Below are 12,221 nucleotides of genomic sequence, written 5' to 3'. Positions count from 1 at the left end.
TGCAGCTAAGCCGCCCTTGCAGCGCCTTGGCTTACGCAGGCTTAGTGCTGGCGGTTGTCGAACGGGGCTACCCGGAACAAGAACACCTGGGCGTGAGCCTGTAACGAATCACAAGATGCTGCCCACGCTCCATTCCCAACTAGATGGAAAGTATAGTTTTCGAAAACAGAACATTTGAGTTTAGGAACAAGATGGTGCCGTAGCAAAACACATGGAGAGCTTGCGATTCCCTGAGCAACACATAAAGGGGTCATGGGCATGCTTGTCGCATGCAGGCCACAGTAAGGTCAGTGTGGCAGCAAATCCAGAACATCCGGCATCTCGAGGCAGTGATGCAGCCGCTGTATCAAGTTGTTATACCAACATCAACCGTGGTGATCGTTGTTATCCTCAACAAGTTCAAGTCCTGAGACAAGAAGTTGCTTGCCTACGGAGCTGCTTCGCTCAGAAGTCCTGACAGGACCAGTTTGCTTGCCGTTCGAACTGAGAGCGCTATGTCGATCTACGTTCACATATTTGCGCAGAGTCAGTAGCTTTTCTAATTTGATTCCAGCGTCACGGTGATTCGGCATCAGAAATCTTAGGGTGCCCCAGCTTAACGGATATTCACAGTCGTCGATCGCGGAAGAAGGTCCGCTTTGGGGAGATATAGTGCCGATGAGCGACAGGCCGCAAAGTATATCGGTGGTTTAACGGTTTGCGTGCTGACCTGGATCTTGGTTGGTGAAGTGATAGTGCCCGTCGAGTTCGCACAGGTACCGATTAGGACCCCAGCGTGACGTTGACACGCTCACAGCTACAGGGAGTTAGCGCGAGCGAGCGAACCTTGCTTGAGATGGCATGTATTATAGCCGAACAAACTTGATAATATCAGAAATAACTCGAGTGACGCTGCCGACAGTCAGACTGCTGCTCAATGGGAGGTTGAAACATTGTTCGCAGAGCATTGTCAGGAGGACTTGGCTGTCGAAGCCACGTCAGCCCTTGCCGCGGAAGCGGCCCGAATTAACATCGGTCCAAGGGTCCGAATAGCCCAACATCGACATCCTCGATGTGCATGAGCATGTAAAACATCAGACAACTAAATGCCCAGCGCTCACCTCGTTGCTTCGGTCTGGAACGGAAGGGTAAGGACCCACGACCTGTGGCAGGACTCGTACACATGGCTGTCTGGCCGCTTCCCCATCTTGGCATGGCAGGTGCATCAGTGTGTTCGTGGGGACTGCGCACAGACGGTTCATGGTCATCAGGCCATCATACCATGCGCAAGCGTTTCGACCAAGCCTGCACAAAGAGATTGTCTGCTGATCTGACTTCGCCACTCCGGAAGCCACGCAAATTGTTGTGCATCTGCGAGCGACTAGCAGGCGGCTATCACGGGCCTAACTTGACAAGGAAAGGGCACCACTTGCCAGAACAGGTAAGGCATCGCAGGTGGGGTCGAGGTTCGGTGCGACGTCGGTGCTGTGAGCTGGAAGAATGAGGGCCCCCAGGAGCCGCGCAAGTGTCAACCCTGCTCAACCACCTTTTAGCGAAAAGTAAAAAGAAAGGCGAGGCGACGGGTTGCGCGGATGCTGGCAGTGACATGCTGCTGCTTACGTCTGGACGCAGGATAACACCATGCCCCAGTTTCGACGTTTTGCGATTGACCGATCGGTGATTGCAGTGTGTGGAAAGTCCTCGCCTTCCCCTGCTCAGCTCATCTCGTCTTGTCCTGATCGCGATGAGGAGCTGACTCGGTTTCCGCAGCGGAAGGCAGCACCCGTGTCTAACGACTCCTGAGGAACACCGTGGTTACACGAGTAATAGCCATAGGAGAATTGTCAGTGCAAGGTCAGGGGTGCGACATCGCGGATGAGAGCTTGAGACAGTGGTTCGTCTTGTGCCATATCGACAAAACATCACTTACGAGGCTTCGAAGTTGTGGCTTGCGTTGAGACTCGAGCATGTAAGGTATATTCTCGGTGTTTCGGATGCTGTAACGCGCACAGGTTCCTTTTGCGGGAAAGCGCCCCTCCGCGGACGCAACAGGCCGGATCGATAGTTCCAGACGTGTCATGTTGCGCTCGACGTGCGGGATCGGGATGGAGATCCACGCAGGGTAATGTCGTTACCGCGGTACAGGCGCGTGAAGGAAAGTACCTACGCAATGACCCTGGACGCTAAGTTTTGTCACAGTCACATGACTCTACCAATCGAGGTGCTTCTCCGTCTCCTGTTGTTATGGGCGATTTGAACGCCACGAAGCGTCACAACGCTCAGGCGTTCAATGACACTTCGTAGGTATGTACACTCGGGTACCCTTCCAAGACGGTTGGCTGGTTCGTATCCCCAACCTCAACTACAGTTGTGACCAATAACTGTGCTATCTGCCACCAGCTTCGAATGGTTCGCTCTTGAGTTCTCTGATTCGTGGGTCATACTTTTGGTCAGCTCTGCGAGTGAAGACGGTGTTGGCACTACGGGCAACAACAAGTCAGTTGCTCGTCGGCAAAAGCAAAACGATTGACTCCAGTCCCTTCCGATCTCACGATAAGCGCATCTCGGAACCTGCGCGGTCGGCTGACGGCAAAAAGCAACCCACGATTGCACCATCTTCATTGGGTGGATTACACTCCCGGACGTTGTGTAAGTCTTGCACCTGCATAAGTAGGTAAGGAGTCGATCCCTCCAATATTAGCGAGCAACTCGGTCGTCCCTGATGACGAACTTGCGATAGATTGAGGCTGGCTATTGCTAGGAGCTGGATCCTTTCCCAGGATGAGATGTCGCAACACTATTAATATTAGTCCACTCAATTTCAACACTCTTGTGGCTTACAGTCACTGCGGAACATAAAACCATTTCAACCCTAGCGCTTTCAGCGTACCTCTAGCTGAATTGAGATGACACGCATGCAAGGGCCCGCAGTAATTCTGTCAACATGAATGGCAATATGACTTTCGCCCCCACTTTGCGTCGTGCAGCTGTCTTTGCATACCCAGCTTCAGATGTTGGGAACTAAGAGACGCAATTCCTGATGCTAGTTTCTCACTGAATAGGTACTGTTCTTAGGGACCTTCTGGACGTATCGTTTTGTGTGTATTATTCTAAACCCAGCATCGCCCATCGAAAGTCGTTCTCCTGCCGAACTACATATGTACGTAAGATGCATGCCTCTTGCTAAGCATCTTTGGTACAACGGGAATGGCCGAGATCTGGAGTTTAGCCGGACCACACGCCACGATCTAAAACTTTGCGATACGAGATCGAACCTTGGCGATACGTTTGGATCTTGGTTACGCTGGCATCGCTTTGAGGTGGGGTCTCAGTTTGCGCGGCTCACGTATCAGAGGCGCTTTTCGTTGGAATGGGCCTCATTCCCACTTTTGGGCTACCATCTAGCTTCAGGCAAACCGGGTAGTCATGCATGCTTTTTTCGTTCACGCAGGTCGGAGATCGAGGGAGAGATTGTTCCAGTGCGGAGATGTAAGGTGTGGGGCACAAACCTGGCACTTTGCTCAGGCTGGCTGTCCCAACAATACTGGTAGAAGATGTTGTACATGACACAATGTAAGATCGCGCTTGCGCAGGGCTGGCTCGCACGAGGTGACACGGGCACGTGGCAATGTCGCGACTGTGGGTTCGAGATAAGACTTACGTGTATGGGGGGGTCATGATGCAACGCTGAAGTGTTTGGACGCAAAAGAGCGAAAAGGGGCCAGCCGAAGGTACGCTGATCAAGTTTTAAGTTCTGAATTCATAGCTCACCGTGATGGGGAGTGTGACCAAAGGAAGGTGTAGGAATGCCTTTTCATCGGCCAATCCCCATGGTCGCACATGATGGCTACGTCTCTGATAGGTGGCTTGGCTCGCCACAGGCAATATGCTGTACCTCGACAATCAGCGTGACTCTTAACAATACATATCTGTTGTTGATGCCAAAATAGGGCGAAAATGTAGCTACGCGCAACTGCACCAGTACCCCTAGAATAGCTCTTCAAAGTAGGGCTTTTCTGATGCGACAGTTGTGCATTGGCTCCGTGAAGTCTTTAAAACCTGATATATGTTGCCTGCTGTCATGTAGACATACCCGGTTTCTCATCTTTCCTTCGTTTTGTCAGCTTGTCGTTAGTTGAAAACGTATTGTTAGAGCAACGCAGCAATTGAACTTATAAGTAAAATACAATTATAGGGTGTGATGTTACAACCAGTTGTCTAAAACTACACAAGCTCGCAACTAGTAAGTGCGAAAAGTTACTTAAAGGTAAGACTTTGTACTTTGTGGATATCAGAAGAGCATTCTTAAGGTTCTTTCTGTCTTTCCGCCTCTTAATTGCCCCATCCAGATTTTACACCACCTACTCAACAGGCAGGAGATTAGAATGTATCTAGTGAGATTATATTGATCATGCTTGCATTTAACACCGAGTGAACTTTCATAACATCCACTCAGTGTCCCACTAACTGTCGCATGTACTGAGATCATTCACCATGACTTCACAAGGACTGAGAACTTGAGGTCAAGGAATCCGGATCAACGCACGACGACGCCGTCATACCCCCTGTGTTTCAAAGCAGTGCGGACTTCTTGAGCAACGCAATCCATGTTGAAGGGGATTTCAGGTCCCTGTCATAGTTAGCGTGCTCAAGCCAAGGTGTCGGTTCTAAAGCGAGACTTTCCTCGGGGTAGTTCCTCGCCTTGAGCTCTTGCACAAGATGGTCCAAAATGATGCTATCGGACGACACAGTCCATGATTTCAGTGAATCAAAGAAAACATCTACAACTATTGTAAGGCTCTAGACAGACACTTTAGTACCAGCGTGCTAATCGGCTAAACAACATTACTTACAGGTAGAAGGTTGACAAAGACAAAGCTCGAGGTGGTGAATTCAGGGAATGCAGTCAGATTCGAAAGAACCCATTAGTTTGCATTCCACGACGAATCGAGTTCTAACGTAAGTGAAGGTCAGGAAGCAGTGGAGTTCTGGGCCAAGTAGCAGTGCCTGAAGGTTCTTCTTTGTCTGAACGAGGGTAGCTCCATCGAGACGTGTTATACCGACACAGTGCAGCCTATAAGTATAGCTTGGAACATAAATCTTCGTTGCCTACCTCTGCTGAGACTTAAGAGTTGAGACTTTTTGTTACATTGCGAATCACGGGTGCACGATTATGTTCTCCAAATTCCTTTTGGCCCCACAGGAGATCTACAATGGGAGTCTCTTAAAACGAACGACTTGACTGTGAGCGGTTAGAGCCATTGAATTTACTCGAGTTGACTACTGACATGATTAAGGGTTGTCTGTACTCCCAGCTGACTTTCGATTCTAGCTTCTTGATGGGCCAAGCCCTTTGTGGGAACTGAACGGTTAGTACGCATGCCACCGTCAGCTCTCGATGCGTACCGAGAAGGCGCCTATGCCTCACGAAAGTTCTCATACACATTGTGTTCTTGCTTAACCGCAAACCGAACGTCTGACTTCGGACGGCGGCGTACCGTCTGATTGCTGGGCGTGAGCGTGGGTGTTGACTTTACTGTAATCCGGGCCGCATCTTGACCAATGATTGGAGCTGGAGACCTCTCAAGCATCGTCATATCGCCATTTTGAAGCTTCCGAAGTCTTTCGACCCATTGGTCGAATTCGGTCGTGGAAAGAGCTGCAAGCATAGCCTCAATGTCTTTGCGCAGCTTTTTGCGTTTTACCAGCGTCCCGAGTCGCTGCCTGGCAATTGGCAGGGCGTGGTAGGCAAACAAGTCGCTTGTTCTTTTGAAATGCTCTGTTATGTCATCGATGCTGATCTCATCTTGCACGTTCCAGCGCCAGGAGGTTGAAACTTTGCTCGCTTTGCCTCGGCATGGTTGCTCGATTGGCACAAGTTGGTCCATCTGCTCGGCAGCTTGGCTTGACTCTCTGTATGCTGCATCGGGATACTGGAGTTGCGGTGTCGATTTTGATCGGCACTCTCTCTTCCCGTGCTTGTTAGCAGGTGACACCAGAGGCATACTGTCTTCTGAGGGATCCTCAGGAGCGATGCCAGTGCATCTAACACGATCCATGCGCTGCGTGACTACAGTACAGTTGTCATTACTGGCCATTGCATCGCTCTCGGCCATGTTCAAGGACGAAAGTTCCATATCAGTACTGTTCGCCAGCCTTGCTGTCGATCCGCTCGACATGTGCTCCCTAAGCTTGGAGAGGCTCTCGGTCACGCCACTCAATACATCTTCACCAATTTTAGCGCCATGAAGACTTGCACTGGCGGCCATGATGGCTTTGACGCTAGATTCAACCCTGCCTGCCGAGTCGAGGTATTCCGCTAGCATCCATGTTACTCGATGAATCATCTCGGCGCGGAAGATGTCTGCCATCTTAACGATATTTTGCTCGGGTGCATCCTGGTCTCTCATGTGCTGCGTAACGACCTCGATCCCAAGCTCATCCAAGACGTTCTGTGGGAAGCATATCTTGACCAGACCTTGCACCGCTTTTTTGAACACGTCGGCGTTGAGATTGGTGGTGGTTGAGAGGACCTGAATGCGGAATACGTAATCATCACCTGTTGGCAGGGTTGTATCTCCTCTAGTGCTGAGAGGGAAGTAGGGGTCGTGACAGCCACGGAACACGGACTTTGCTGTGCTTGGATAGGGATTAGATGTATCGAGTTGCGATTGTAAGGAGTTGCTAGCAGATTGTCGACGCAGTTTTCTAGCAGACTCCAGGCAGCTTGGAGAGCGAGAAACCTGTTGCGGTAAGCCATGATTGGGCAAGCTTGAACTAAGAAGACATACGCGGCGTTTCCTTGAGCCGCTGGCCATGTTGACGTCGCTGTTTGCTGATTGGGTGTGTGTCACGGTGTCAGACGTGTGGATGGCAGAGGAGATGTGGGATGATAAAAATGTCTTGCGAGAAGCAGAGGCGACTTGAGAGTTGGGGTCAGTGCGCGGGAGCTGGCCTTTCACCGTGAACCGCCCCGTCCCGGTAAGGCAGGTGTTGGTTAGGGACGAGACGGGCAGCGGGTCAAACGAGGGCACAATGCCTGTGATGTGGAAAACGTGGAAGGCAATGTGTTTATCAACATGTATCTACATACTCATGGCATGCTTGGTGAGAGCGACGATGCCGAAGCACGCTGCTGGACGTGCGTTAAGGTGGCGTCAAGCTCGTGTCTAGAAACGCGTGCTCACGTGAGGCCATTGATGTCGTCATCGGCGACATGGGTACCGATGGGACTGTGGGCTGTCCACGGGTTCGACGGCCACAGACCTGCAGAAGATGGAGCGCGGTGAGGTGAAGACGCGCGATGGCGACGTGCGTGGCCGCAGACACTCCAGCATGCTCCGGTGGAGTGAGTGGAGCGATGCAGCGGTGGGTGCGGGAACCGGGGTGCAAGCGAGGCGGCTCCACTCTGAACTTTCTGCTTCCTTCCTGTCCGCGACACCACCGCACCTTCCCCGTCATGGCGGCCCAGGGCGCGCGCATGCGCTTGACCGTCGTGGTTGAGGCGCTGGCCGAGGAAAACGCACACGGAGAGTACCGCGACGCAGCACTGGCGGCGTTCAAGGAGCGCAAGTTTGCCATGCCCGTGCAGCTGGAGGACACATTCGCGGCCGTTTGGGGCGACATTGAGCAGCGGTACAAGACAAACTACCTGAGCCCGCAGCAGGCCGCGACCTTCGCCATCAAGAAGCTCCAGGACGCGTACGACTGCGACCTCGACATGACCGACACGGTGGGCGCCATCTTCGAGGGCGAGCCGGACCGCAAGATGCACCTGATCAAGGTTGTCCCGTACTTTGTCTACCGCGATACGTCGGTGGTGCCGGGCTCCATGCTGCGACCCGCAGGCGCCCAGAAGCGCGCAGGCGACGACGCCGACGTGGACGACGCCGCCGACGGCGCCCACAAGCGGCGGCGCGTCGAGTCGCAGCGCCCAGGCGCAAGCGACCCGCGCGACCCGTCGCCGGACCGCCCGCTGCCCTCGACCGAGGTGCGGCAGGCGGCAGCAGCCTTGGAAACACACGCCCCGCGCAACCCGTTGCCGGTCCGGCTGTCGCGGTCCAGGTCGGGCGCGTCACTGGTTGAGCTGCGCCGCACCGAGACTGGCCAGGCGCCCTTCAGCCCAACACCTGTCAAGCAGGAGTCTCCGGAGCCTGGCCAGCTTGAGCAGCCTGTGCAGACCGAGCAGCCCGCCGCTGTCCCGACCCACGCAGCGTCTCCCCAGCGCGAGTCCCCCGAAGCGACGATACACAAGTCTCCGCTCTCGTCTGTGGAGCCTGCGCCCGCTCCCGTCGCAAACCCCCGCCGAGACGTTTACCGAGTCCCCAGCTCCCCCGAGTTCATGCACACCAAAACCACTCCAGACAAGCCTGCCAAGACTTATGGCCGCTCGCCCCGGTCGGGTGCCCATCTCCTGAACATGGCGAGGCGGCTACAGCCCAGCAAAACGAACGCGGTCACGGCGCAACCTGTTGCAACAACGAACAAAGCCCGCGCCTTCCAGCGGACACGGCCTGATGACATCGAATCGACGCCACATCAAGGACCCGATTCAGGCCGGGGGCAGCCGAGCCTTGCCACGAGCGACGACGGCGATGACGACGGAAACGCCGCAGATCTCACGGCCTCGTTCCTTGACGACGCGGCTGAAGCTGCACCCAACAGCCTCAAGACCCCTGCGCGAACCACCGCCGCTAAGCCTACCAAGCCAGGCAGTCTGAAGAAGCCATCGAGAGCTTCACTAGTCACCACACCTGCGAGTAGAAAATGCGGTGCTAAGCCCAAGGCTGTCACAACGCCAGTGAACAATCCTGGGCCGAAGCGCAAGACACTAACACCCTCCACTGTGAATCCATCGAGCGGCGAGAAAGTGCTGGGCAAAGAGACTGTGTCGCGCATGGAGCGCTTGGAAAAATTGCTGGCCGCCTCTCAAAACACGCCGAAGCGTCCAGGAAAAGCCAGCACACCGACACGAAGCAGCAGCATCAGAAGTCAAGACCAGAGCAATAGAACCTCTCCTGAGGTGCGCATACCCGTATTGAATAGGTCCACGCCAGGCGTTGTTAACACCGAAGGTATCGATCCTCTACTCGCTATCCATCCTTCAACAGCGCAGAGTACACCGATCAAGACTACTGTGAAATTACCTCTTCCCGCCAACCAACCGTTAGCACTTACCACTGTTTCGACATCCATGAAACCAAAGAACTCCAAGGGTCATAATGCTTTCAAAAAACCAACTGCCAAAGCACTTGGGTCGTCGGTAATATCTCCCCGTGCTATGGAAGCTCCAACACCAAGGCGAAGTGAAGTCCCTGTGCCCCTAAACGTGCGCCATCTTCGACGCACTAGTAGCTTGCAAAGCTCACCTCTCTCAAACGGCAACAATAATGCAAACAACAGTAGCGCCTCCGTGACGGCGAAGACACTCGCAATGTCGAGCACTACTACATCACCATCGAAGGATGAAAAGCAATGGAAGTCGCCAAAGCACGCCACGGGAGTGACAGAGAGCGAAGCAAGTGGCTCAGCAGAATCACGAAGCTCCGGTCGAGTCGACGTTGGCACAAAACCACCTAACAGCGACGCTGTACCTGTCGACAAGATGTTAGATCAGTCCAAATTATCAGTCGAGCTAAAAACAATGGATGACACGCCGACCGCCCCTTCGCAGAGCCAAGACAAGCCACCGTCTGGACAAGACTCCAGTCTCGCTGCTCCTTGGAGCACAGAATCATGGGACTTCAAGTCTTTAAGTCATACAAATCACACAAGCGATGGACACAAAGACGTTTGCGTGGATCATTCAGCGACTGCTGCTGCTCGCGATTTAGAGAATGAAGGACATGCGGAGCACGAGATCTACAGTACAGCTATAGAAGACAATACTTCCAGGTCACACTCAAGCAGTGCAAATGCATCAGCACGCTCTTCTCCCGCCGTCTCGCGGCGACCAGCACGATTTTTGAGCCACAGTCCAACTCCAGACGCGTCGGAGAGCGAAGGGGACCCAGACGATGCATCGCTGACGCCTTCTCGAGCTGCTTCGCCGCCAGCTCAAAGCAGAGACGAGAGTGCGAGCGAGAGCGAGTCCTCATCAGACAGCTCAGAAGATGAAGACATCGAGATGCCCGACCTGCAGGCTGAACCAATTGCTGAATCAAGTCTTAATGCCGCGCCTGCCTCCTCACCTCCTTTGGCTGGTTTTGTAAATTCAACGCCTGCGGTTCCAGAAACGAGCCAAGTGACGGCGTCCGGCATCAACCATCCGGCAATGCGAACGCCGATTCCGCTTCCTTCGCAACAGTCTTCTCAAACTCCACGGTCTAGCCAATCTGTATCTTTGCAAGCAGCCGATCGTCGGCGGTATACTGGCTTCCGCAGCTTGAGAGAACAGCTCGCAGACACCAAAGCCGCTCAAATCACCACTCAGAAGAGAGCGTTTGATCCGCGAACGATGAGTCTCGGCAGGCTGACAAAGGGAAAGCCACTCGCAAGTCTTGGAGGCGGCGATGAAGATGATGAAAGCAGTGACGACGAAAGCAGCAGCAGCAGTAGCGATAGTAATTGACGCCCTAAGAGCATGGCTCTATAGTTCGTCTGGCTCCGTAGTACGATCAGTGAGTTGCATTGGTATTTCTCACCTGACAAGCGTTGGCGCACGCACTGGAACGGGTGTCCCAGCAAGGTTAATAGGAGCAATACAAGACGTTTCTCAGCGATTGCTTGACCTCAGACTATTGCTCTTGTACACTTCCTGTAGGGACAGTCTCAACTCTACCATTATTCAAGGCTCAAGGAAGCACATAGTACGCAGGGCAATGTTTCACCCCATACTGCACCGATGAGCTCGGGTTGCTACCAGAAATCAACCACAGGTAGGCAGCATTCTTCCAGATGGGACAAGGAAGTTCGGAAACTTTAGCCAGAGAAGTTTCGGAAACCATTCCAGTTTCGGACTGCCACGATCCACGCCATAACAGCGACCTGAAGTGAGACAAGCGTTCATTGGCGCCCCCAACCTCAAACGTCTCGGAAACTGTTCACGTTCTATCATCGTAGATTCTTGACAGTGTTCCCTTGAAATGGGTTGTTTTCCAGACAAGATTGGCGCATTGGTAGGCGATCAAATTCTCTAAAGTCTCGACTAAAGGCCTTGAGCGACAGCTGTTGGTGTTTTATTCGCTCTTGATTTCAAATGTCAAACGATGTATCAGACCCACGCTTCGCATTTGTGGAACAGTAAGAACGTAGCTAGAGAACATGTGGAAGTGCTGCCACCACACGTAGATATAAAAGTCGGCCTTGTGTCCTTCTCAGGCATCTCCTCGCAAGACCACACTAGTCTCGAACTCGATATTGACTCGAAATCCCGTATCATTGGCCTATCAGTCTGGAGGACTCTATACTCTCTGGTTGAGCACAGAAATTTCCTATATGCGCGATATCATGACGTTTTTGTTTCGGATTCTCGCTTTGTTGATTAGTAAGTGCCCGACGTTCCACGGCACATATCTCGTATTAATGCGGCTAGTTTCTATACATGTTGCCGCTCAAGGCACACAGTTCATCACTGGTCCCTGTGCTTCCGACTTAGACTGCGCGTCTGCGTGCTGTGGCTTCAAAAGCGGTAAATGTGCCGGACCTGTCGTCGCCCAAGAAAGAGACGGAGGGTGTGGTTTTGGTAATCCTTCGCCGAACGATAATGCTGCAAAAGCGATAACAGGTGGAACTTCGTTGAACGGCCAAGCTGGGCAGGCTAATTCTGCAACGCCATCGTTCAAGACTGTGAGGGTGGCACCAAGTAGCACCTCGTCCGCTGCGGGGACACAGTTCATCACAGGGGCTTGTACAACGGACGCCGACTGCGCTTCAGCACGTTGTGGGTTCAAAACCGGGAAGTGTGCTGCTGTAGCTGTGGCACAAGAGAGAGATGGAGGGTGTGGATTTAGAGATACGCTAAAGAACCGTAGATAGAATAGAATTCAAAGATTCTAGAGGATCTATAATTTTATTAATAGAGTATAAGAATTATAATAACGTACCCCACGGGCGAGCGGATCAACGGGCGAGCGAATCACTTTTGCCAAGCCCCTACCAAAGTATCCTCTATATACCAATGCCTTAATAACAACCTAATCTTAACGCGTTAAAGGAAGCTTAAATACAGCTTGCGCTTCAAGCTCTTAAACAAGACGCGAAACTCTTACAGCAACGCGCTGCAGCTATCTATAACGTTCCTT

At 52.8% G+C, this 12,221-nt stretch overlaps 3 protein-coding genes across 3 annotated transcripts; 2 read left to right on the top strand and 1 right to left on the bottom strand.

The window, feature by feature from the left end:
- Positions 1–4,935: 4,935 nt before the first annotated feature.
- Positions 4,936–6,905, bottom strand: C7974DRAFT_84404 (uncharacterized protein). Its single transcript, XM_046147360.1, has 3 exons — positions 6,771–6,905; positions 5,268–6,722; positions 4,936–5,221 (listed from the first exon to the last, which is right to left on the bottom strand). The coding sequence occupies exons 1-2, from the start codon at positions 6,795–6,797 to the stop codon at positions 5,397–5,399; spliced, it is 1,353 nt and encodes a 450-aa protein (XP_045991592.1). The 5' UTR covers positions 6,798–6,905; the 3' UTR covers positions 4,936–5,221; positions 5,268–5,396.
- A 477-nt stretch (positions 6,906–7,382) lies between these two features.
- On the top strand, positions 7,383–10,540 carry C7974DRAFT_445521 (uncharacterized protein; the record flags this gene model as incomplete). Its single annotated transcript, XM_046145551.1, has 3 exons — positions 7,383–8,381; positions 8,631–8,848; positions 9,815–10,540. Coding segments are annotated over exons 1-3 (1,887 nt in total), but the record flags the coding sequence as incomplete, so codon positions are not given.
- Positions 10,541–11,427: 887 nt separating this feature from the next.
- Positions 11,428–11,955, top strand: C7974DRAFT_437990 (uncharacterized protein; the record flags this gene model as incomplete). Its single annotated transcript, XM_046145230.1, has 2 exons — positions 11,428–11,464; positions 11,513–11,955. The coding sequence occupies 2 exons, from the start codon at positions 11,428–11,430 to the stop codon at positions 11,953–11,955; spliced, it is 480 nt and encodes a 159-aa protein (XP_045991590.1).
- Between the last annotated feature and the right edge of the window lie 266 nt (positions 11,956–12,221).

Source organism: Boeremia exigua (genome assembly GCF_020726555.1).
Source record: "Boeremia exigua strain MPI-SDFR-AT-0100 chromosome Unknown C7974scaffold_15, whole genome shotgun sequence".
Lineage (NCBI taxonomy): Eukaryota > Fungi > Ascomycota > Dothideomycetes > Pleosporales > Didymellaceae > Boeremia > Boeremia exigua.
Note: the sequence above shows the minus strand (reverse complement) of the source record. Positions and strands in the feature narration are given on the sequence as shown.

What these genes read in the sequence shown, in the direction of transcription:
- C7974DRAFT_84404 (XM_046147360.1), bottom strand. Translation starts at nt 6,797, where the DNA reads ATGGCCAGCGGCTCAAGGAAACGCCGC. An exon ending in GCGGCTCAAGGAAACGCCGC is followed by an intron (nt 6,723 to 6,770) that starts GTATGTCTTCTT and finishes TTACCGCAACAG; the next exon opens with GTTTCTCGCTCTCCAAGCTG.